This window comes from Eschrichtius robustus, chromosome 1 (genome assembly GCF_028021215.1).
Source record: "Eschrichtius robustus isolate mEscRob2 chromosome 1, mEscRob2.pri, whole genome shotgun sequence".
Lineage (NCBI taxonomy): Eukaryota > Metazoa > Chordata > Mammalia > Artiodactyla > Eschrichtiidae > Eschrichtius > Eschrichtius robustus.
Window position 1 is genome coordinate 156,442,476 of NC_090824.1, and position 26,617 is coordinate 156,469,092.

The following is a 26,617-nucleotide window of genomic DNA, read 5'->3' on the forward strand; positions in this document are numbered from 1 at the left end:
GGGGGACGTTCGGATGCAATTCTTGATTGCACCCTCTTAATGTAATTGCATAAGATTTGCTCGGAGGTAGAATCAGTTCCCCCAAATTGATTTTTTTAACGGGAGCCTGCGAGCTGCTATTATGTGGTGTGGTTTCGGAAGGCGTTGGATTGTATTTGTTTTATAAATCGGATGTCTTGCGATCGGATTAGGGGAAATCGCGCCATCTAGCGGAAATGGTACGCTGCGCGTTTCTTTCAGGCCGAGAAGTTGGGCGTTCTCAAGGTAGGAGATTCCGGCGCGAGGCGTGGAGGCAGGAACCAGCAGGCGGGTCCTGGGATGAGTATTTCTAGGTGTATTTACAGTCCGGCTGAGCGGGAGCTCAGCGACGCCCCCAGCTCCGCACGCCGAGCTCAAGGGCCAGGATTGCAGGTCGTACTGAGTGGCAGGTTGTCACCTCGAGGAGATCGTCACCTTCTCCTTCTGGCTTGAAGGTCCTCTAGCAAGAACATAACGTAAAGTGTTGCCTGCCTGTTAAGTCTGTGCCTGTTCTCTGGGCATCTATCCCAGAAATCGGAAAAACCTAGGCACGGACCGTGGTCTTCTCCCGTGTATCACAGATGAGTGATTTTTCAGGCGAACCTTGAGCCATAACCCCTAGAAAAGAGATTGGCTGTGCTCTAAAGGGCAGCTGAAGGAGAGAATTGGGAAAGAGTCTGGTGCAGATCTGTACAGGAAAGGTATAATATACCAAAATGGCATTTTTTTACGCAAAGAAGAGGCTTCCTGCTGTTCCACTGCCACAGTGAGTGACAAGCAGGCCTCCTTTATGAGAGGTACATGACCTCCAGTTAGCAACTGGGGCAGACTTTGCTGGACAGCAAGCGGAGCGGACAAAGACTGTGGGTGGGGCTCCCAGTCCTTGGTGCCTGGTTTTTGCTGCCACCTTCCAGGCCAGATGATATTAACACTGAGCTGGACCCTCCCTGTTCTGAAGTGTAGTCTGCTTCCTTGTACAGCAGTGTGGTGTTCTCCTTGTGGGGAGGACCCTTGCCCCCTTAAGATCCTCTGAGCTGTGGTGGTGGTGAGGGAGGTCCCAGTCTCCTTTTTTTCAATAGCCCTGCTCCCATCATTTCCCTCCCAGGTGACAGGTGCTTATGCTCTGAATAGACATATGGAGTGGTGGGTGGCTTATCTGCTTACTCCCCACGCTATCTCAAACTGCCTCGCCGTTTGCAGGGGTTTATTTAATAACTAGATTTATGACAAAGAGGGTCTTGCAGTAACCTGGCATCTTATTCAAAGTGGCCTTCTCTGACCTTTGCTAAGAAACCTCTGTCTGCTTTCTTTCCTTACAAGCCTCTCCAAGGCGTGACTCGCTCCCTCCCCAGTGGGTGTAATAATACAGAATGGAGGATGAAAAGCTCCTGGTTAATATGACCCTTGACTTGTCTCTTCAACCGCCCTGTGGGAGCCCAATACAGGAATTCTTAGATGAGGAGACGCAAAATAAAATGAATAGGTACTGAGCATTCCTAACATTGGGACAGGGAGTTTTTCAAGTCACTCTCACTGTGATGCTCGCTGCTTCTCGGAAGCAGACAGGAAGAGGTGCTGGCATTTCCACTTCTCAGAAGAGGAAGCTGATGCCCAGAGAGGTGAAGAGGAATAGCCAAGGTTCTGTGAGTTTAAAGTGCTTTTTTCCCTACAGCCTTGCTACCAAATGAGTTAAACTCAAGCACTTGGTTTTACCAAGTATGGTCCCCAGATAGGGCATGCCTTAGGAGATATGTTCACCTATCTCTCCAGAAGCCTGCCATCCAGAAAAAGAGACAGGATATACCCAAATGAAACTGATCATAAAGTTCAGGCTTATTGGAATCTGTTATTTCTGTGAAATAAGAAGGCACTCCTGGGCTTCCCTGGTGGCGCAGTGGTTGAGAATCTGCCTGCCAATGCAAGGGACACGGGTTCGAGCCCTGGTCTGGGAGGATCCCACATGCCGCGGAGCAGCTAGGCCCGTGAGCCACAGCTACTGAGCCTGCGCGTCTGGAGCTTGTGCTCCGCAACAAGAGAGGCCGCGATAGTGAGAGGCCCGCGCACCGCAATGAAGAGTGGCCCCCGCTTGCCACAACTAGAGAAAGCCCTTGCACAGAAACGAAGACCCAACCAGCCAAAAATAAATAAATAAATAAATAAATAAATTAAATAAATAAATAATAAAAATAAAGGAATTCCTTTAAAAAAAAAAAAAGAAGGCACTCCTACTTAAAGATCACTGTTCTAGAACTTGACTTATAACCTCCCAAGTGTAAGTTCAAACCACGTTTACGTGTCTGCAGTGTTCCTGTGGCTCTCTGGAGAATGGCTTTGCTTTTCAAACAACATTCATTGTTTATTCATTCAACAAACATAACACAGACTTAACTTGAAGGAAACCCAGGCTTTCTCACCTGTGGTATCCAGCCCCATTCAGATGACAGGCTTCTCTTTTTCTTATTTTGACTGAATGACACCACAATTTCAGCTTCCCTTTCCTTAGCAACAGAGCTCTGAAGAGCAATGAACAGGGCAATGGAAAAAATGAAGAACTGTCTCGCCCAAGTGTGCAGACAAGGTCAGGCAGAAGTCAGTTTCCTTGGTGACAAATGAACATCTTTTAAAACGATGCCAGTTTCTTAGCCAGGTCCGACCTATGAGTAGAAAATGCTGTATCACACTAGAGCCTCTGGGTCAGGAGGCAAGAATACCCACTGAGGTGTGAAACTTCATAATCTATGGGCAAGAGGAAGAAGGAATTTTGAGATTTGGGCAGAAATTGGAAAAAATGCTAAATGCAAGTATCTTTTATAGCCCCATTTGAAAGATTTAAAGTCACTGCTACTTGACAAACATAAATGCGCATTGTGTACCTTATAAAATTATTATATCCAGATTACTACTGTAAAAAATTAAAGTGTAGCAGGCACTGTTTTTGTGGAAAATAATGACAAAATTGCCGGTTGAGTTTACTTCTCATTTTTCAACTGTTTGTTTAAACCAACATTCCAAGATGGAGAACTTTCAGGAATCAGGACCCTGGATTTGCCAGAGTCTGAAAATCTGGCAGAAACTTGAAAACAAAAGATTCTGTCAACAATCTGGTAAAACAAGACCAATTCTTACAGATTCTGTGTCCTCCACAGGGCGTAACAGAGATGAGTGGATATGAGTACCAGTGCCCTAAAGCTTGTTGACTGATATCTCACTAGGGTATCATTTAGTAGTTACCATCCGACGTGGTTTCCACTTCTGTTTTATTTTTTTGTCTTTGGTAGACGCTCAGAGCTCAAGATCTCTGCAGCAGCTTGCCCTGGCTGACAACAACAATCTGTCCTGATGATACCCACTCTACATCTGCCCTTGTGGACAGAGATATTCTCCCTCAGTCCTCAGCAAGAGGCTCGGTACCATTACTTATTCTTTTTTTTATTGAAGTGTAGTTGATATACCACATTATATAAGTTACAGGTGTACAATATAGTGATTCACAATTTTTAAAGGTTTTACTCCATTTATAGTTACTATAAAATATTGGCTATATTCCCCATGTTGCACAATATATCCTTGTAGCTTATTTTATACATAATAGTTGACATGTTTTAATCCCCTACGCCTGTATTGCCCCTCCCCACTTCTCTCTCCCCTCTGGTAACCACTAGTTTGTTCTCTATATCTGGGAGTCTACTTTTTTGTTATATTCACTAGTCTGTTGTGTTTTTTAGATTCCACATATAGGTGATAACATACAATATTTGTTCTTTGCTATCTGACTTATTTCACTTAGCACAATGCCCTCCAAGTCCATCCATGTTGCTGCAAATGGCAAAATTCCATTCTTTTTTATGACTGAGTAGTATTCCAGCGTGTATATATATCACGTCTATGGTTGCTTCCATATCATGGCATTTGTAAATTGTAAATAATGCTGCTATGAACATGGGGATGCATGTATCTTTTAGAATAGTGTTTTTGTTTTTTTTCAAGTATATGCCCAGGAGTGGAATTGCTGGGTCATGTGGTAGTTGTATTCTTAGTTTTTTGAGAAATCTCCCATTACTTCTTCTTAACACACTTATTCTTCTTGAAGGTGGATGCAAACAATTTTTCATCCTCTTTAGGAGTTTTCTCCTTGATGACTTCTTTAAACGAGGCCAGGTGGAAACATAGGAACATACAAAGACTGACCCACGACGGCTTCCTAAACATCCGTCATGGTATAAGCCTTGTCGGTCACAACGCGGACACTCCACCTGAGAATTCACTCTCCTGACAGACTTTTTAATACATTTCCCAATTGATCTGGACCACAGTGTGTATTTTCCTCCAGGTCCGCTATTTAAAATCCATGATATCTAGTTGTTTAAGGTGCTTTCACAGTTTTATCCTCTTCATCAAAGTCCGATCCACTTGTGAGACTACCAGACCTTCCTGGTTACCCCTTGCAGGGATGCATTTACCTGGCTGTCAAAGAGGCTAGCTCAGGAGACATCTGCTGGGCCATCGCAGTGACGTGGAAATTTGCTGCCAGTGTGCATTTTCAGCCCCAGAATAGAATAGAATAAAATAGAATAGATGACTTTTACAAGAACAAGTCCCTTGGACTGCTGAGAGTGCAGCTAAGCTACCCCATGGTATTGCTGCCTCTGCATCCATTTTGTTTGGCCAAGTGGCCTGTGGGGACCTTGAATTGACACCAGTCCCCTCATGCAAGTACATACGCTAGATAGCAGCCAGCCCTCGTGATCCACAGTCTCCCCTCTTCCCCAGGGCCTGCCCCTTGTGCACCCCTCAGCTAAGACCCCCATCAGGCTCACCGAAAGCTCACTCTTTTGGTTTGAATTGACCTATCTGGCCTTAGCTCAGGAACCCCCAAAGCACTCTACCCACAGACCCTAATCAAGACATGTGCCCCAGGTCCTGTTTTCTGTTTGCACTGGGCCTTGACTTCCCCATGTGGCCCCTAGAAGTGCACCAGGTACTTCCTCCAGGACCTGTGAGTAATGAACTTCCCTATTTCAGTTTCTCTCGTGGTCTGCTCACCATCCAGCACCTTGTACTCCACTTGACAAGTGTGAATGTGACAGATTCATAACAGAAGAGCACGTGGAAATGCATATTTCATTCACAGAATCATAAAAACTACCAGCTTTCTTCAAAACAATTGGTACCTTGGAAAGGATAAGAATTAATTGGAAAGAATAAGAATTAATGTTTGTTTGGAAGTTTTGGTATATAACTCATTTACATTTAATTTAATATCCTTTATGGAAAGAGGTAGAATATAAATAATAAATAGATTTTTAATACAATTGCGCTTTCTCAGATGGGCTTCCATTTATGCAAGCAAAAAGAAATGTAGAGCTTACGGGTGTTCCCTGGTGGTCTTGTGGTTAGGATTCGGGGCTTTCACTGCCATGGTCGGGGTTCAGTCCCTGGTTGGGGAACTGAGATCCCGCAAGCTGTGTGATATGGCCAAAATAAAAAATATGGAGAGAGAGAGCTTTGAGTGCAGGCTCACCTGTAGACGTGACGAGGTTCATGAGGGCTTCCCCTCACAGGTCCAGACCTGCTAATAACCCCTCACTCTTAAGGTTGGTAGGTCATTCTGCCCCAGAACAAGGGATTCGTGGGAGTTTAATTTGTGTTGTTTTACATCAGTCAGTGCAGCTAAAATAGTTTGAAATTCAAATTTCAGAATACTGATTTCAAAGTGCTTCCCTTACTATCCTGAGGCATGCTTGGTTTTGTATCCTTGGGTATCTCAAGATCATATGGTAAGGCAAAGCTAGATGCCACCCTCTTCAGTGCTGTGAGGGTTTTACGTTGCTTTTATTTTTCTCTGCTAAGAGCATTTTGAGAAAGGAGATCCCTAAACTCCAAGCATCTGATTTCTTCACGAGCAAATGGATGCTACTGGCAGAGTCTACGGACTTCAGGGGTTCATTGCTAGGGAGCGTACACCTCCCCACATACACACACCTGGGCCAAGAGTCAGTGAGGGCAAAGCAAACCCAAGCCAAAACGGCACCCAAACCAAGATGGCACCCAAGTCCTTCCTTTCTGGGTCAATGACCAATCTCTAGGGACGGAAGCCCATCTGGCTTTGAATTTAAGACATGCTCTGAAGAGCTTGAGGTCTGAACAGACTGCAATGAATTGATACTGTAGATAGATTTACCTAAACATCTTGTTGTGTAATATTTACCCGTCACTCAGAGGCTATTAAGTCAGGTAAGCACTCTATGAAACCTTGACCTAAAGATACCATTTAACATCCAAAAGAAAGAAGAAGAATTCTATAAGTATTTCAACTTCATAAGTTTTTAGGGGGGTAGGGGAGATGGTGCAGGAAAATTTTTCTTTCCTTAAAACATTTTAATATTTTTGTTTGTTTATGGAAAACAGTGTATCTCTAAACATGCTCACATCTCTAATGAATGACCCATCATTATATAGAGAGAGCATAACAGGAAAAAGTAAACCCCGGTGAAGATGAGAAGTAGCTGTGATTTGGTGGGAAATACATTGGACTTGGCATCATAAGGCCTGGTTTTGAGCCTCGCCCTGCCATTTATATTCTTGGTGACCTTGGACAAGTCACATAATCTCCCTGAGTCTCAGTCTCCTCATTTTGAAACGGAGACAGCTGTGCCCATCCCATTGTTGAGACCACCCTACAGTTATGTGGGAGACTTTGTCTTATAGTGGTTGATCAACAAAACTTGAGTATAACTGATCATGCAGTTAGAACCCACCCAGAAGTCAAGGTTATCTAAAAGTCCTTGGGCACTAATTCGAAAAGATACGTGCACCCCAGTATTCATAGCAGCACTACTGAAAATTGCCAAGATGTGGAAGCAACCTAAGTGTCCATCAACAGATGAATGCATAGAGAAGACATGTCATATATATATAGATAGATATATATATAGATATATACACACACACACACACACACACACACACACACATATACATACACACAATGGAATATTAGTCAGCCATAAACAAAGAATGGAATTTTGTCATTTACAGCAACATGGATGGACTTGGAGGGCATTGTGCTAAGTGAAATAAGTCAGACAGAGAAAGACAAATACTGTATGATATCACTTATATGTGGAATTTTTAAAAATACAACAAATTAGTGAATATAACAAAATAAAAATAAGCAGACTCACAGGTATAGAGAAAAAACCTGTGGTTACCAGTGGGGACGGGGTGGCAATACAGAGCTGGTGGAGTGGGAGATACAAACTATCAGGTGTAAGATAGGCTACCAGGATGTATTGTACAACATGGGGAATATAGCCAATATTTTGTAATAATTGTAAATGGAGTGTAACCTTTAAAAATTGTATTAATAATTTTTTAATTTTTTTAAATTTAAAAAATAAAATAAAAGTTCTTGGGGAACTCTGCAGATTTCCCCACAGTCCCCACACATACAGAGGCTCTAGCAGAATCAGGTATGTAGTAGATACTTTGTTACAATCAAAACAATGGTTCTTATCCATGATATAAAACTAACATTGGCAACTACTTATCAACACTTAACTCTATGCCAGGCATCTGCTCTAAGTTTTCTATTATTGTGTTAACTCATTTAATCCTCACAATAATCCTCTGAGGGAGCCAGAGTATATCCCCATTTTTCAGATGAGATAACTGAGGTTTAGACAGTCTGTTCAGACTGCATGTTCTTGGCCAGCATGCCATATTGCCTCTGTAATGTAAAAGTGAAGACATTCCCTCAGCCTCCAACAAATCGAGAAAAAGAATACCATGGTGGTAGAGGAAGATGTCACATAAGCAACACATTTGTTCTTTCTCGATTGGCACCCTTCCCCACCGCCCATCAGCCGGGGATCTTCTTTATTTCAGCTTTGCATTAGCCATTCTAAACAATTTTGAATTTGATGAATAACTTGGTTCTCTGTTCCTATTGCTAAATGTCTGTGGTATTTGTGCTCGGCACCGACTTGTTCATTAATCCAAATACTGCGGCCTTCTGCTGGTTGGGAGAGAGACGCAGACTCGCTGATCAATTCAAATAGTTGCCATTTGGTGGATAAATGGGTCCAAGCTGGTTCTTCTCCCAAGAACTTACTGGAATGGGGAGAAGTAGACACTGGGTGGTCTGTCCTCCTTTACAGGAACCTGGTGCATCTCGGTATGGGTACCCGGAAGTTGCTTTAAAACAAGAGGTTAGGGGCTTCCCTGGTGGCGCAGTGGTTGAGAATCCGCCTGCCAATGCAGGGAACACGGGTTCGAGCCCTGGTCTGGGAAGATCCCACATGCCGCGGAGCAGCTGGGCCCGTGAGCCACAATTACTGAGCCTGCGCGTCTGGAGCCTGTGCTCCGCAACAAGAGAGGCCGCGATAGTGAGAGGCCCGTGCACCGCGATGAAGAGTGGCCCCCGCTTGCCACAACTAGAGAAAGCCCTTGCACAGCAACGAAGACCCAACACAGCCAAAAATAAATAAATATATTTATAAAAAAAAAAAAAAAACAACAACAAGAGGTTACTAAATGTTTAAAGGTGTGGTTTCAGGTATACAGTAGTAATGCTGGGTATGACTGCTGAAGAATTTCATGCTGACACTAAAACATACAAGTGTCACTTTTCAAATAACATTTCCTACATGCTCAGCAACATTTCGCTTGGGAGAACCCAGAAATGTTCCAGATGAGGCCCCAGGCTGGCTCCTCAGAGTCAGGTATGGGCAAGGCCAGTTAGTTACAAAGCCAACACTAGTTCACTGAATTCCTAGAGATACCAGACCGTGAAGCTGGGAGACCACCTCCCCGGGGGGCGGTGGGATGTGGTGGGCAGCCAGGCCACGATTCTGCAGATTGAGAAGCTGCGGGTCCAGAGGTAGGAAAGGACAGGGACCACACAGCTAGAGGTAGAACTGCTCCAAATCCCAGGTCTCTCTCTTTCCCCACATCCACTGCAGTGTCTAAAAACTCTCAATCTCAACACCGACAATGAAGCAATTCACAAATACTATCACTTTCGTACTGGGCTTTGTAGGCAGAAGAATTTGCAACTGTAGACCAGCTAGTAGGGTGTGCACTGGAGTCGCAGACAAGAGCTCAAGAGGAAAGCGAGGAAGACTTTCATAAATGAATTCCAGCTCTGTACTAGCTTATAATCCCAGTTAGCAAGAAAGGGGAGAGGTATCAAAAGAATAAATGAGGCTGTTCCAGGAGCTTACTGAGAATCTCAGAGGTCAAGAAGGAGAGGTGCGAAAGACGGAAGGAGGGGCTTAAATTATGGAAATGTGACCTCAGAAACTGTTAGCATGTCATCAGGAGGGCTCCAACCCAGCCTGGGCTGAGGCTGGGGGACCTCAAAGGGAGTCCTTCCTTCTGTTCTGAGTAAGAGGATGAGTACAGAGATGGACGAGTGTCAATGGAGGCAGAGAGAAGACCAAACATCTCCATGCCTGGGAAGGAGTTAGTGAGCTCATCAGAGGTGGTGTGACAGCTGGGAGTCACCCAGACCTGCCCAAACCCCACTCTGCCACCAAGCCAGCTGGGTGACCTCAGGCAGGTTACTTGCCTTCTGCAGTGTAAGTTGGGGTAAATGTGAGTTGTCTGACTTCTGGATGAGAGAAGAGAGAAGACGTGTTTTTGAATGGGAATTGAAGTCCAGGAAGAGAAGAGGATGTAGTTTTTAAAGGCATTTCGCATTCCTCACATGGACTATTTTATTTTATTTATTTATTTTTATTTATTATTTTTTAAGTGAAGTATAGCTGATGTATGATATTGTATGTTACAGGTGTACAATATAGGGATTCATAATTTTTACAAGTTATACTCCATTTATAGTTATTACAAAATATTGGCTATATCCCCCACGTTGTACAGTGTATCCTTGTAGTTTATTTTATACTTAATAGTTTGCACTTCTTAATCCCCTACCCTTATATTTCCTCTCCCCCTTTCCCTCTCCTCACTGGTGACCCCTAGTTCTCTGTATCTTTGAGTCTGCTTCTTTTTTCACATGGACTGTTTTATATTTAAGTCTATGTCTACATACGTACATCCCCTTTGGCTGGGGAACTCAGTTCTTCTTGGACTCCTCAGCTCCTGACATAATGGAGGGACTCATAGGGCTATTTCACTGAGAGTCAGAATAAAAAAGGAAATACCCACTGGGGAGGGAGCAGTTGAGGGCTTGCTAATACTTTTTGGTAAAATGATAGCTAGATAGATAGATAAATAGGTTGATTGATTGATTTTTATGTGTGCTTATGTGCATATAGAAATATCTAGAAAGATGCACATGAACCTGTTGATAGTTATGGCCTCCAGGGATAGTGACCTGATTTCATTTAACAGGAAATTGATTTTTGAACGTGTGTGTATATTACTGTTTCAATTTCTTGAAATAAATTTGATGTTAGATTGAAGGAAACGGAAGGTCCAGAAATTTTGTTCTCCTAGCATTTTCTTTTTAAAAAAAAATCCCTTTTATATCTTTCCAGCACCATGAATATGCCCATGCCTACCAAGCAGGGGTGTGCTTCTGGAAGGTTCTGAGGTGGACACTCCATGCTGATGTCCCATGCCAACCTGGTCCTCCAAAGTGTACTCCTGAGCAGGGATGCTACCCTACGGGGCAGTCTGATGTGGTTTGTCCACAAGGTGGAATTTTGACAGATGTGTTCCAGACAGTATGAGGCCAATGGTGACGCAGTTGTCACCAGATCTGGTACTAATGAAGTCTTGCTTTGCAGTCAGTGGTCCAGTCCTTTAAAGAAGCTACTGACAGAGACCGCCCCCCCCCATTCTAAAAGATTCTTCAGCCTGGTAAAGTCCCGAGTTAATTTGCGGCAACAGGGATGGGGAATAAATGTGGGGCTCCTGAGACACCACACAATCACCCCTCTCAGAGTCCTCAGAACTAGAATTATTTGTCTCCACATCTGCCCGCCCCCGTGGGCTTCCCGGGGTGGGGGGCGAACTGTCTGCTGCTCATCTGAAAACCCCTAAAACCCACTCAGAGCCTAATACTCAGTGAATGCTTGTTGAATGAATGAAACAGAAAAACAAATAAATTAAAAGAATCTGCCTTGCGTGTGCGAGTGGGGCGGGGCGGGGGGAGGTCGGCGGGGGTGGGGGGGTTGGGGGGGGCGGATCTTAGTAACCTGATCACAGACATTAAAAGACATGTCCAAGAGCAAATAAAATCTGCTAATGTGTTTTAAATCCATTGAGAGAGTTCAAAGAGAAAGTGACATATTTCTTCAGTTTCTGAAGAGAGCTGTTGGAATGTCAGGGAGATGTGTGTTTCAAAAAACCATTAAAAAATTGGAATAAAATCTGTATGTTTTAATTACTAAGAACAAGCGCCCCTCAGGGTGAGGGACAGAGCTCATAAGCCAAGGAAGTAGTGTGCACACACAGAGAAAGTAAACCTGCAGCAAACAAACAAACAAACAAAACCAAGATAAGCCAAAGAGGGAACACATTGGAAGGCTTTCCGAAATCAACAGTAAAGAGGTTCCTTGATGCCAGAGTAAGGACAGTGAGACCCAAAAATGCTTTGGACGAAGAGAAGCAGGGAGATTCCTGAATTGTCATGGAAACAAATAGGTCAAGGACAGCCTGTGGCCCTCTACTTCAGGAACGTCTGCCGAGAAGGGAGCAATGGCAATTAAAAATGGCAGTCATATCCTGGTGGCCAAAATATGCAACTTTCCTTCCACACCTGGCCTGCACCCAAGGGCGTACATGCTGGGCCCCCTGCCCACAAAGGAAGCCCACCTATCCAGGAAGGGTCACTTTTAATAACCACTTTGGTGAAATAGATACTAAAAAAGTAGTATCAGCAAGCATTTTGTAAAGTCCTAATTAACTGGCGGAAGCACAACACGCTTTCTGAAAAGAGAACATGAAACTGGACCAATCTATTAGCATTCCTTGAGGAGGTAGAAACAGGTCTGGAGAAACCCAGGGCTGAATTATGTTTAAACGTTCAAAATTCCTTCTGACAAAGTTCCACCCCAAAGGTCATTTCCAATAGTAAATTCCTCCAGAACATAAGGGGAAATCTCCATGGATCGGAATTGTCCTTAGAGACAGGAAACAAAAAGAGGATAAACAGGTACTTTTCTAGATGAAGAATTATAAACAGTGGGGATCCCCAAGGATCACTGGTGCTCCCAGACTTTGTTTAAATGTCCATAGATCATCTGGAGGAATGACTGGTTCCAGGCCTTCAGATGAAATGGTTCCAGGCTATCCAGAGAGATGGCAAACAAATGGTGATTAACTACAGGACCAGTTTATGAGTTTGCAAGAAGATGCATATTAAGCTTTTGCAGGGGCAAGCCTCAGTTAATACATTTAGGAAAACAATCCAAATTACAAAAATAACGGATTGTGTCCAGTCTGTTTATAGCCCCCAAGGGATCTTGGGGGTCTTTGCAAAATGTTTGTTTGCCAAAGACTGTGCAGGACCAAGCGTTCAGAAATGGTATTGGAAACTAAGCCAAAAATAGTCTTCTCCCTGGGCTCTACCCAAACCTGGCAGTTTTATGATCTTCTCCTAGAGAAAAATATCTCAAAACCATAGAAAGGTGAGTAATCACCCAGGCAGAAGGCTTTCCTGAGAAGCTGGGCTGCTTTGTTCTTTAAGGACAACAGTGTGGAAAGATGAAGCCAGAAAGGTGATATGATCAAAGTCTATAAAACCTTAAAGGTTATGCAGAGATTGAGCAGCTCTGGTTCATCAAATCTGAGATGGACAGACCCAGTGTAGCCCTTGAGGTTTGAAAGAGGATTTTGAGGGACAAATTACAAAGAAGGATTGGGTCCCACTCTGAGTTGTAAAGTGAAGCAACTGAGTTCCTCAAAATGTAGTATAGGGCAAAATTTTTTCAAAGGTGGGGAGTGGAGGGGATGGGAGTAGGCTCAAGAAATTTTGCCAGTAAATGGATGGATGATGGATTAAGAGCCATCAACAACACATCCCTGCACTTCTGAGGATGGCTAAAATACTTCGTGGGACCAGTGTTGGACCTTAGCTTCCTCCTGATTGGTCAAGAATCTGTGCATAGACGTGAGAGGAACCAAAATCAAACCAGTTTCAGCAAAACAAGGACTTTGTTGGCTCCCATAGCTGGAGCAGGTCCTCGTGTAGCTCCGAGGAGCTAAGAAGGAGCTTCAGGGAGAATCAGGTGCTGAAGAGTGGCATGAGGATGGTTAGCCCTGAAAATCGCCATCAGTCCCTGAAAAGCTCACCAGACACAATGCAGTTTTAGTATAAACAGTATGCCAACTCTGCAAACACAGCTTCAACCCGCAACACTCATCAATACTCACCTTGCCGTCAAATTACTATCCCCAGACCCATCCTGTGGAGGAATCAGAGAGATCAGAACTGGAAGCTCCCTCATGGCAACAGTCTCAGGACAGAGTCTGATTGGTCAGCTTGGGTCATGTGCCAGTCACTGCTTTAATGAAACCAATTATTAGGTTCTCTGTCTTGCCTGGACTTTAAGTCCAAGAGGATAAACTGATTGACTCATCCTGGGTCTTATGTGCACCCACGGTTGATGGAGGGTGATGGAACTTAGAACATGCAAGTCCCTACACATTAGTCACCCGGGAGGGCTGACTAAAAATGCTGATATCCAAGGCTCTACCTCCCGAGATTCAGATTCAGCTGCTCCGAGTGGGGCCTGGGCATTTGTATTATTGTTAAATCCCCCATGATGGTCTCCCAAAAGAATAAAACCCTCTCCTTTGTGAGGCTTTGGGTGGGGCTCCCAAGTGCTAAAAATGCACACCCTAGCAGAGCATGTGCTGGCCTTTCACAGGCTTTCCCAGGCTCCTGCTTTCTCCTTCTGCAGCCTCACCTCTTTCTCCTATAGCCATCCTCAAGCTTTTCCAGCTCCTCAGGCAAGCCACACCTTGGTACATGGTTTCTTCGGTGTTCCTTCTACCTGGAAGCCCTGTCCTCCTCCTCCTCCCTTGCCCACCACCTTCCCCTGGCACATTGCCAACTGGGAAAACGTCCCTTCCCATGCTGCACCCCAGGCTGGGCTGGAGGCCCCTGGCACCCGTGTTCTGTGCCTCCCCGTCAGCGTCTGTGTTATGCCTTATTGAAAGTGATTGTTAAGTTATCTGTCTTGACTTTAAGCCCAGTGTGGACTTGCACCATTGGAATGAAAGGCACATACAGCACGTCAGGGGTGGGTTCGGTGTGCTTGGCTCTGCAGTTTATTAGCTGGTAATTGGGTGAGTACTTAAGCTCACTCAGCCTCAGGTTCCTCATCTGCAAAATGGGGATGGTAATAGAACCTACCTTAGCTTAAAGTGTCTAGAAATGTAAAGCACTTAGCCAGCATCTGACATAATGTAAGAGCACATTGAAACATGAGCCATTATTACTATCATTCTTACTGAAAATGAATCCTTGAAGACACCTCGCAAGATACACCACCCTTTCGGTAAAGCCCTCCCCAGGTAGTTAGTTGTTCACTCCTCACCTCTGTTTTACCCCTCACCTTCCTCTAATATCTGTTTCTACTAGCAGTTCAAAGATAGGAGTTGTCTTATTGATTTCTTTATACCCCAGGGACTAGCATGCACTAGTCCTAAATATGGATTTATTGACTGATGACTCAGGCCCTGGATTTGAGAACACCCTGTTCATACCCAGAGGCAGGGGAAGCCAGACTCCTTCCCCACCCCTGCCCCTGGGAGGGCTTCAACCTTATGTAGACCTCGCCTTTCAGAAGCTCCCTGCCCCTTCATCACACAACCCCATCCCCCGAAAATGGAGAGGGAGAGGTGGGGGGCAATGGTTCAGTGGTGGGGCCTCCACAGCAATGACTGGCCGAAAGGGAAGAGTAGCATGAAAAGGTCTCTGCCCCTCCGCCCAGGCTGCACCCAGGGGAAAACGCATAAGTGGTGAGACTCTATAATGAGACCTGTCAGTCTGAAGTCAACTACACTTTGAGTTAAGTGAGTTTCTATGGCAAATAGAGTGCTGAGTTCCAAAACCCAACATTTCAAGAATTTCTCATTTTTGCAAAGATTTGGGGAGTTGTCAATAAGCTGGTTGGTTTGGCCGGTATAGACAGATTCCTCAAGGTCAACACAACCTCATATTGCTCTGTTTGTGGCTGGATTTCTCTTCATAGTCTAAACTGGAAAAGCCAAATCTCTACTTTGGTGATGTCCAAATTCAGCCTCACACATTTCTCCTCTGAGAAGGAAGCCCTTTTCGTCCCTTTCCCAAATGATTTGCTTATGCCGTAGGAATTGGATCTCCTCCCAAAATGACAGCCAGTTCCCTGGCTGGAAGGCTGGGGAGCTCCCATGGCCCAGTGCCCCTCCCAGATTGTGCAGGCATACCTCGTTTTATTGTGCTTCGTAGATATTGCTTTTTTTTTTTTTTAAATTGAAGGTCTGTGGCAACGCTGTATCCAGTAAGTTTTCCATGCCATTTTCCCAACAGCATTTGCTCACTTTGTGTCTCTGTGTCACATTTGGGTAATTCTCTCAATATTTCAAACTTTTTCTTTATTGTTCTGTCTGTTATGTGATCAGTGATCTTTGATGTTACTCTTGCAAAATGATTCTGACTCGCTGAAGGCTCAGATGATGGTTAGCATTTTTTAGCAATAAAGTATTTTTAAATTAAGGTATGTATACTTTTTTTTAGACATAATGTTATTGCACACTTAACAGACTACAGTATAGTATAAACATAACTTTGATATGCACTGAGAAGCAAAAAATATTTGTGGGACTTGCTTATTGCATTAGTTGCTTTATTGCGGTAGCCTGGAACGGAACCCTCAGTATCTCCAAGGGATGCTTGTATTCAGTTGCAGTCTTGGGGTGACAGTATTATCAGCCTGCCCCTTACAGATGAAGAAACTGAGGTGTAGAGGCTGCAGCCAAAGGTCCACACTCTTGGGCAAGGACAGTGCCGGGAGGGCCTGCTTGCAGGCCTTCTGAAGCCTGCACAGCCTCTCTGCTGGATCCTAAGCCACATTCTACAACCCAGAGATGCTGCAGCTGTGGTGGTGGTGAATTTACAGTCGGGGCTGCTGGGAATGCTAATGGATCCTTTCTCTCTCATTAGCGAGAAGCTTTAGAACTAACTTGTGTTAAGGCAGGATCTAGCAAAGGGTGTTAATTGGTGGACCTCAAAGGCGCCTGTGTGCAGTCTGGCTCTGTGCCTGCCTCAGTGTGCCAGGGCTGTCCTGTGTTTCTAGAGAATAAATAGTGGATCTGGTTCCCGGATGGGCCAAGCCCGAGAGGAATGCGAATCGCGACCTGGATTTTGAGGTGGTGGCCTTTCACCGGACAAACCTGCCGCCTTTTGCCAACGGGGGCTTAAAATGAATCCCGGTTTGGGGGAGTGATAATTAGACAGAGCCTGTTGGACTGAGACCCACGTTTTTGAGGGAAATACGGTGGCACCCCAAACTGTAAAGCCAGCAGTAGCCATGACGGCATTTTGCCCTAAGGAAACAACAGCTTGTTTTTGCCCCATGGTACGGTGCTTGAGGCATTAGTCCCCTTTCATACTTGTTTCGTAGAAGCCAGATTCAGAAGTATTACTGCTTTGGGTTCCATCTGCAGACCTAGGGTCCTCTTCCCCTAGCCCAAACCTTTCTCCTTCAGAGCTTCACTCCCCTCCCAGCAGTCAGAGTCCTAAATGCAGATGCAGCCCTGCAGCCTCTGTGGCCTTCAGCAAGTGAGGACTGCCATAGTGCTTAAGAGAAACATCTAAATTGGATAAGAACTCAGAATTTTTTCCAAAGAACCGGATGAGTAGGCTTGGAAGTGAGGTGAGGGGGGCCAAAGGAGCAATTGGTTTGACTAAAAACACTTGCTCTGGCGTATTTGTGTTCCATCCAAAAGATGCTTCTCAGGGGAAGTAGCCAGTCTTAAATATCCCAACAGCGGCAGGAGAGCTGCGGGGCCTAGGGAATCTTGGGGAGGAGACATTTTGCTCCTGGAAAAATACGTGACCAAGTTAAAGGAAGTCACCACCCTGATGCTCTCCCAAGAGCGGCCTTGGTGGCCTTGCCCTGGCAGCGCCGAGCGTCCAGGCCCTGCGCACCGCGGGGCCCGCTGCATCCGCACCTCCTGGGGTGGCAGCTGTCCTGCCGCCTCCGTCAGGCTCGCAGGCCCCCGACTCCGGAGCGCGGCCAGTACGAGTCCTGGGGCAGCAGCGAGGCGCCTGGAGGGGATGCTGGAGGTGGCCGAGCCCAGGCAGGGTGGGTGGCCCGGGGCCAAGGGAGAGGGGGGAGGTAGGGAGGGAGCCTCGAGGTGCTTTAGTGGCCGACATCCATTGGGCCATCCCGCCCAACCTCGGACAACTTGGAAGCGGAATTTTCAGCCTCCTGCACTGGGGACACATCTGAGTGAGAGCAATGAGTCGGGGTGTCGGTGGCGTCTTCGGGACAGCAGTCTAGTTGTAAAGGGTTCCTGGGGTTTTTCTCCAAGCTCAGTTTCTACTTGGGTTGGATACGTATAGGGAAAATGGGGGGAGGGGGCGCGGCCGTCCTTGCACGCTGCCGGCCTTGGCTGTCCCGGGGGATTTGGGCCTTTGCTGCGTGGAAAGCCGCGGGGTTCGGGGAGCCGGGGCGCGCCCACCGTCTTCCAGCCCTGGGTTCCCCAGGTCCCCGCGGCCAGCGCCGCAGCCCGGCCGCCTCGGTCCCCGCCCAGCTCTTCTCCCCCAACCCCCAGCGGGCCGCGCTGAAACCCGAGCGCGAGGGGGCGGAACGCGAGGCGGCTGGGGCAGCGGGGCCGCGCCGACATTGGAGGCGAACTGGGTGATGGATGGCGAGGGAGGGGCGCGCGGGGAGGAGGGGCGCGCCGGGCGCCCGCGGCCGAGGTGGACCGAGCCTCCCGGCTCGCTGCTCCCGCTGGCGGAGCGAGGCTGCCCTTTCTCCGCAGCGTGATTTATTTTCTTCTTTTCTTCTGAACTCTTCTTCCAGGGAGAGGCTAGTGGTAACAGGCCGAGCTGGATGGATGGGTATGGGGAGAGGGGCAGGACCTTCAGCCCTGGGATTCTGGCCGACCTTCGCCTTCCTTCTCTGCAGCTTCCCCACAGGTAAGGCACTGCCCCCGGCCCGGGGACAGCCGGCGGGGCGCGCGGGGCCCGCTCCCCGGGTCTCCTCGCAGCGCCGGGCCACAGGTCGGCGAGTCGGAGCTCAAGTTCGCCGGCCCCCCGCCTCCCATTTCCACGCGTCTTTGTTTCTCCCGCGTCCCGCCGAAGGCGCGATGGATGCGCCCGTGGGGACCTGGGGGACCCCTCCCAGGCTATAATGAAAAAGAGCCAGGCGGGGAGGTCGCAGGCGCCGGGGACGTCTCCCAACTTCCGAGAAAAAGGGGGTACCGGGACGCGCCCCTTAGGGGCCCCCGAGAAGGGGGAGAAAGGGAGCCACGGACTCGGAGCAGGGGGCACTTTCTCCAGCTCCTCGCCCAGCAGTTTGCAAACCTGCCGGGTGCCCAGGGGTGGAGCCGGGGGCGCCCCTGAGGTCCCAGGCCTGACCCGGACCGCCCCCTCCCGCGGGACCCCGTCCCGCCCCCCCGCGCTCGCCCACGCGGGGAAGCCCACGGACTGGGCTTCGAAGGGCCCTTATTCCTGTTTGATAACATTCCGCGTCGCCCCCTGTTTGTTTTTATTGTGTCAGAAAGGGAGAGAATTTCAGAATTAAAGCTGAAAAAGCCCATCTGTTTCCAATGAATCCCCCATAGTTTTTCACAATGTTTTTGGCAGATCGCTGCTTTCAAATTCCTCCGAGCCCGGACCTCTTGTTTTTGTTGGGGGAAGGGAGACCAACTCCACAGAGAAGCATTTGTTCCTTCCCAAACGCTCCAGTTTCTTTCTTTTTTTTTTTTCCCCCTTTCGGAGGGGGAGGGGGAAGGCACGAAACTTAAATCCCGGGTCTGTTTTCTTCATAATGTTTCAGGAAAGTTTATCCCATTTTTGCCATATGCTACTTACAGCCTGGAAATGCCAGTTAAACCCTTCGTACCCATTTTCCCCTCGCTAAAAATACAAATAAACCCAGCGTCATGGGTCAAATGGTCCCCGATGCAAGGCGGGATTTCCCGGCTGTTTCCATTGTGCTGCGCGATGCCGAGGTGTCTTTTTGCAAAAATGAGAGCCTGTTTCGCTCCGCAGGCGGAACGGATCCGCAGCCGCAGCGCTCTACCGAGCTCTGCAAGAAAGGACTTGAGTTAGACCGGGATTGGGTTGTTTTGTTTTGCTCCTCAGCCAACTGGGTTTCAGGAACTGGCAGAACTGGGCAGTCCGGACTCGGCCTGGCTGTAAGTTGGGGCTCCCGGTGGGAGGACATGCAGGCAGTGGTGAAGAAGGAGGAATCCGTTTACTTTCCCGCTCCAGCCCTGCTCCGGGGCCCCCCAAAACCCACCTGGCCCCGCGCGCCCCAAGGGCGTCCCCGGAGAGTCGCAACCTGCTCGCAGCCCTGGATTCCATTGGGGAGGCCCCGGGTGAAGACAAGATGGGGGGTGTCAATGCCTTAAAGAGCCCTTAGACCCCGTGCACCCTCGCCCCAGAATATTACAACCTCCATAGAGGGTCAAGCAGCAGGGAGTCCTACTTTCCCTCCCTTATTTTTTTTTTTTTTTTTTTTTTTTTTAAGGCAGTTTCCCCACCTATAGAAGGTTCTGGCTGAAAGGCTGATTTGGTTCCCTCCCAAGAACTAAGAAAATAAAATTTGAAATGATCCTCTTCTTAAAAAAAGAAATCCCCCTTTTAGAGATGCAGAAGTGTGCAATGTGTGTGCATCTCGGTTTGGTCCAGATAAAGATCCAGCCCACTGGAAGTTTTATCAGATGGGTTGATAAATGGCTTTTGTCCCTTAGCTGCCGTGGGGGATGTGATCTCAGCTTGGAGCTGAATTTGAGAAGGGGGGCTTAGAGGCCCTTAAAACAACACCTTCCCACTCTTAAAGCGGCAGCACTTGTTAACTTATTGGGCTGGAGGGAGAGGAAGGGAAGGGCTGGCAGGAGGTACTCAGAGGTAGGAGGGAGCTGTCAGGGCTGGGTGGTGGAGTTTTGCTGTTTTCATTTCTCCATCTTAAAAACTTTATTTTAAAAGTCTCCCCCATAGTCTGAGGAAAGCTGGTGGGTTATATAATTCACAGCCCGAATCCCATCACTTGTTTCCAAGAAGCCCATTTCTTTTTGGCTTCAAGGCTGGTAACTAAAACCTGGCAGATAAAGCAGATAGCTGTTGCACTGTCATGCCAACTGGCTAATGTTTCTTCTAATTTGAGGCCTTGACAGCCGCATTTAGTCAAAATTGCCCGCCTTGCTGAAAACTGAGCTTCCAGTATGCCCGCATGAAATACACTGGGGGCTCTGAAAACGCGTGTGCTCCAGAAACCTGGGTCAAGAAGACAGTTTCTTAAGAGATGAAGTGGGTCATTTCCACCACAAAGAGGTGGACTGTTGGCAGAGGGGCTGCTTGGGGATAAAGTCAGAGAACCTGCAGGTCTGGTGGGGAGCTGGGTGGGCGTTAGAGAGGAAAAAAAAAGAAAGCACTGGAGACAGTCAGGGGCCCTGTGTGCCAGCCCCTCCCTCTAAAGACAGGTGGAATCTGGCTGGAGCAGCCTTGTGAAAGCATAGGCTTGTTCGGTGCTAGTCGACTTGAATGGCTTCCAGGAGTAAACCCATAGGAGTGCAAATTAAATTGGACATAGTTATGTGGAGAAAGATGCCTTAACCTCTGCTAGACTGAGAGGGTTTGTGTCTTCTGAGAGTGTTTACATGTACTCAGCGTGCGTGGCACACCTCCTGTGGTCCTGACACAGGGACAGCATTCGGGGCCCTCATCTGAGCAAGGCTGGAGTCCGCCTTCAGTCCTGGTGGAAGGACAGGGGCCCTTGGGTGTCCCTTGGGCTATCAGGGTGTCTGCATGGACCATGCTGTGCCTTCAGCAGATGGACAGAGTGGCCACTGCTGTGGTCTAGCTGGGAGGGGGGTGGGTGGCAGGAGGCCAAGAAAGGCTTCTTAGAAGAGTCTTTCACTAATAGCGTCTGCTTCAAAACACAATTAATAGATACTTTTTTAAACTTTGAAACCACCCTGGCTTAATAAAACAGATTTCCAAGAGGAACCCGTCAAAGTCATATGTTGTAGACACGCTGGCGTGCTTCCCATTGGCTGCATATGGATGCTATACTCCAGCTTGGTGGTTCTCAAAATGTGGTCCTTAGACCAGGAACATCAACCCCCTCCCTCCCCCCGCCCCAGGAACTTGTTAGAAACCTACTGAAGCTGATGTTCTGGGGGTGGGATGCGCAGCCTGTACTGTAACAGGCCTTCCGGAGGGTTCTGACGCACCTCAAGTGTGAGGACCACTGTTCTAAAAATTATTGCTCTGGGCCTTTCTTTTTTCCTCTTTCCCCTTCCTTTTTTTTTTTTTTTTTTTCCCCCCTTCCTTTTAAACCACAGCTGTTTTAGAAAGATTAGTCCTCAGTGGGGAAACTAAGGCTTGCAGAGACCCAAGTCCTCTACAGTAGCCAAGTACATCTGTGTCATTGTAGAGATGAGAATATTTATCTCGGAGCTGCTATTGAAAAATGCACAAGCAAGTCAACCTACTTACCACATTACTGTTCTCCCAGTAGGACTTTGTGTCCCAGAGGGAAAGACTGAAATGAGTCCCATTGCAAGAGCCAGATGGCAGCAGCACCAGCCAATAGGCTGGTGTGTGCCACACCAAGGGGCCTGCAGGGAAGAGCCCTGGCTCCCAGGGAGGGCGGGATGTAAAATCCTGCAGATGGTTGGCCCCTTTGGCCCTGAGGATGAGTTGGAGAGTAAGGAGAGGATCTATGGTCTTCTGGTTTAAGAAGGGAAACCTCTGCAAGGTTGGAGGAATTGGCTAGCAATCACCCCAGTGTCCAAAGGAGAACTGGGGAGAGGTGATCCATGGGCTCCGATAAGGTTGCTCCATGAGATGGGGAACTGGGGTGCCGGGTCTCTGTGGAGGTGAGAGGATCGCGTGGGGACCACTTTATATGTTTGGAGGTCATATGGTTCCTGCTAAAATTTCTCTCTCGGGTGCAATGTGCAAGGCCCTCAGCAGAAGTGGGCAGAGAACCCCAATTTATGTTTGGTTGAGTGATTGGGGGTGCCATGCCATTGTAATGCCTGGCTACACTCAACCTGCCTAAAATTGAAAGCACTGTATCTTCTAGGGTAACCAACGCATCCCAGTGGACCCAGGACTTTCCACTGTTTTAAAATTGAGAGTCCCATGTTTTTAGAAGCCCTCTGAGTCCTGGGCACACCAGGATGGTGGGTCTCCCTAGACTCTCCTCCTGTCCCCTGGACTAGTGCCTGGCCTGTGTCTGTTAGACCCCTCTGCCCAGAACCGTTAAGTCCTGGGTGTGAAGTGGCCTCTCCCTTCTGTCCGTTCACCTGGCGCTGGGCCTCCTTCCTCCGCCCTTTCCTGCCTGTTCCCGTTGTCACCTGCAAGCAGCTGAGCTTGGACCTGCCTCCCAGGTGCCCCACCCGCACGCTCCAAGTTGCCAAATGAATCGCTCTAAAACTCCTGCTCAGGCACTCACAGCTCCCTGTGGCCCTCTTTGGAGCATCCAGAAGGGAGGACCCTCTGGCATCTGGTCCCACACTCATCCCCGGCCTCATTCCCATTGCCTCATTCCCTGGCATGTCCCCAGGCTCTGGGTCCCTCCTGGTCTCCCCATACTCTGTCACCACCCACCACACCTTAACGGTGGGCAGCCCCCAGGCCTTGCTGATGCCCCTGCCCAGTTTGGAATGGGAATGCCCACTAGATTAAAGCCCAAGGCCAGTGCCATCTGTTGGGGTCTAGTGCCGTCCCTCCAGTGACCTGGGTACCTGTCACCTTGGCTGCTGACGCCTGTGCTTCCTCTTGGTCTTGTTGCTTCCTGGGTCTTGGGGTTTTAATCCTCTTCTAAATCACTGGAGCTGTTCATAAGGGCAGGAACCCCATTTCCTGTTTCTTTATACCCTTCTCCTTGCTCTGCACCCCAAACACACCCGGCACAATCCTGGAAACTACAGGACCCTTGGGTTCTTTGTGTCTCTGTTTGTTTTTTGCTCAACAGGCAGAGATCACAGGGTTTGGGGGGGTGGAGGGGGGTGTCCAGATACCCCAATCTTTTTTTCAAAAAATTTGTTTCTGCTTATAAAGACAATACTCATTTTTAAATCTAAAGACCGAAAAGGATAAATAAGAAAATGAAAATAACCCAAATTCCAGTCTCCCACAGACTACCATCACTAATTAACATTCATGAATAACCTTCAAGACATAATACCTTCATATTGTTTTCTCCAAAATATGATCATTTGAAGGAGAACAACAATTTTTAAAGCTCTTCCATTTATTGAGTGGCCACATATACCAGGCACTCTGCTAAATACTTGAAATACGTCACCTCATGAGATGGTCACCTCTCCCCCGTGAGCATCATTCCCACTGTATCGATGAGGAAACAGGGGGTCAGAGAGGTTGCCTGACGTCACACAGCTTAGTGGCAGAGCCAGGAGTAGAGCCCAGACCCCTGCCCTTTTCCATATACCAGATTTTGGGTAAACACACTCGTTAAACGTGCTACATAGCATTTTGGACTTTGGGCTGTGTAGCATATAAGGCTTTAGGTGGGGGAAAAAGAATAAGAAACTTTGGAGATATGATTAGACAGCAGAATGAAGAGTGACCACACTCTTCCATGGATCTCACATTGTTGCCTCTTCCCAAAGGCCCTCTCTGCTCCCTATCCATCCCTGGCTTAGCATTCCAGAGCACATGCCACCCAGCCATAGGTTGGGAAAACAACTTTGGCAGAGCTATCATGGTGCAAATTTTCCCAAGTCAGATTTGTGTCTTTTGGGTTTTGCTTATTTATTCATTTCACTCACCACTTCACCTGGGCAGTCAGAATACCGAGACGCCTATTAAAGTGATCCCTCTGCGCCCAAGTCCCTGCAGAAAGGAGCCCATTATTGCTCCCCACGCTAAGGAACGTTCCATGAACACGGGCTCACACTCGTGTGTGCACCAGCCGGGCGTGTGCCCTCCCCGCGCATGAGGAAGGTGGAGGAAGGCCTGCCTGCAGATGGAAGTGGGGGAGAAAAGCCACTTCAAATGAATTTTGACCCGGAGCAGCCAAGCAGATGCGCCCAGGGTTACTAGAGGCAGAACCAGAATGGAAAATTATCACCTCTAGAGCCAGGCCTAGACTCAGGAAAAGGGGTTATGCCTCAAAGTAGGAAGCCCAACTGCTCGCCTGCAAGCTTCATTTATACCTGAAAAGTGATGTCTTTGCCCATACCATCCTCCTCGTGGAACCCAGAGTCACTTAGTTCTCTGCCCTAAGGCAGGGTGGTCTTGGCATGGAATCCTGTGCCCGGCCCCTGCCCGCCATGGGCCCCTCTAACCCAGAGGAGCCCTAAGCTGCCTGACTGACAGGCCTGCTTGTGGCCTTGGGCCCGAGGGTGAGCACATGTGCTTTTTAGCATTCTCTCGGCTGTTGATCTGGCTCCGCGTGGCCCCGGTGGGAGCTGGGGGAGGGTGTCCATTTGGGAAAGCTGAGGTGTGCCCTTTCCCTTGGCACTCGGCGTGGTTTCTGGCAGCGACTTGGCACGTGTGGAGGCTGGGACAGAGCAGCCTGGCTGGGTGTGACGAGGGGGCAGCGCCTCCTGCCTCAGCTTGGTGAGTGGCACTCGGCCACCTCTGCCCACACTTAGCAGTGAGTTAACCACTGCTCCCCCATCTCCCCTCCTCCACTCCCTAAGCCAGTGCAGGTTCTCTGAGAAGCTTCCTCCTGCCCCGGGCTTTCTTCTCGGGTAGGCAGGTCCCTGGAGGAAGCCCCTGAGAAAACTCCCAGCGCTCTCAAGGGGCAAGAGACACTTTGGAGTCACGGGCTAGGTCGGTTCCTTGAAACATTCTTGGGCTGAACTGGGAGGAATGCCTTTGAGGAAAGCTGATTGATTCTGGCTGCTTGTGGGTTAAGTCAGGTAGGGTCTGCTGCACCTGGTGAAAACTCCAGTCCCTCACCTGGGTGTGTTCCTCTCGGTATGTGACGCCAGACACCTGGATGGAGCAACACAAACCCGGCAGCCACAGGCACCTCTCAAGCAAAGAGACTCCAGAACACTGCCCGGGCAAGAGCTTGCCAAATTCTGGCGCTAGATCCATCCACTGTTCCCTCCCAGCTTCGGTGCTAAGGGACAGGAGAGGGTGGAGAGTGGTCCGCTGTTTCTGCTGCCGGTGCCCAGCCTGGGTCTCCCACTGGGCGCAAGCACGTTTCCCACCTCTTTTGGGACCCACATCCCAACTCGTTGCTAAGAGGCGAGCCCCAGCATCGGCGCTGCCTGGGACAGGTGGGCAGTGAGGACAGGTGACCTGGGGGGAGGGGGCGGCCTCTGTGCTGCTCCTTCCACAGAGGCTGTGCAGTGAATTCTCTTTGAAGCTGCTCTCCCTCTGCTCTGCCTGCTTCTATCCTAATTAAAGCCATCGCCTCTTAATGTTATGCCACTTCCTAAAATAGTGTTCTCATCATGCCATGTACTTACTGAAAATTATCCAGCGGGCTCCCCACGGTCAGCGGGATCTGGTCTGAAATCCTTAGGCTGGCGTATCGGGGTCCAGTCAGGAAAACAGAAGCCACATGGGTATTGCCACAGAGGGAACCTAATATAGGGGATTGTGTCTAGATGGGTGTGGGGGGACGGAAGAGGCCACAAGGGACCACGGAGGCACACACAGAGTTGCAGGAAGCGACTTCCACTTCTGGGGCTGGAGGGACAAAGGGAAGAGGACCTTGGGGGCCCAGGGCTCTGAGGAGGGCCGCTGCCTGGCTGGTCTGGCCGCTTCACAGCAGCACCACCAGCGGCTGGAGGGGAAGAAGGGCCAGGGCTGGGTGGTGGTGCTAAGCTTAACCTGGCTGGGCCTCGTCTAGGGCTCCCTGGTGGTAGAATCTAACAGGGAGCTGGGTGAACAGGGAAATGGGGTTTGCTGCATCCCAGCCCCACACAGAGCAGAGAAAAGCAGTTTGAAGCTGAAAGACATTTGCTTCATCGCCGGCTTTCACTCGGGGCTTTCGTGTCTGGCCCCAAACTCCTGGCCACACTCTCAACCATCCGGCATTTCGCCTCCGGCCAGTCCCAGCTGTTCTGGAGCCACTTGGGCTTCTGGACCTCTGCCCTGCATCACCTGTCAAATCCCACTGCCCTTCAGGACCTGGTGGAAAGGCTGCTTCCCTGATAACCCTCTACGCCTCCATCCTTAAGTCTGTGTTCAAATGAACCGTGTCTTCTTCCCTGCATCCCGGTGGTCTGCGTAGCTGACTCCACCTGAGCACAGAAACCAACTGGGGCTTGTTCCAGGAATGGCAGGAAGCACCGTGCTTGGCACCTAGTGGGGTCCAGAACCTTCAGCAAGTCCATGAATCCAGGCAGTTACCCTGCAAACCACAGAGTCGGGCAAAACCAACGTGACTGTGGGGTTTGCCTTCAAACGAGCCTTATACTCCTTTAAGAGGCAGGTTTTTCTCTTTCCCGGCTCACCCCACCCCTCCTACAC

General features: G+C 48.5%; 1 protein-coding gene across 2 annotated transcripts in view; it reads left to right on the forward strand.

The window, feature by feature from the left end:
- The window catches only part of RGMA (repulsive guidance molecule BMP co-receptor a), a 44,651-nt gene that overhangs the window by 1,086 nt on the left and 16,948 nt on the right, over nt 1-26,617 (forward strand). For both annotated transcript variants that reach the window (XM_068557139.1, XM_068557150.1), the window contains exon 2: nt 18,006-18,121. In XM_068557139.1, the coding sequence (XP_068413240.1) occupies nt 18,006-18,121 (116 nt within the window). The remainder of the gene's footprint in view (nt 1-18,005; nt 18,122-26,617) is intronic.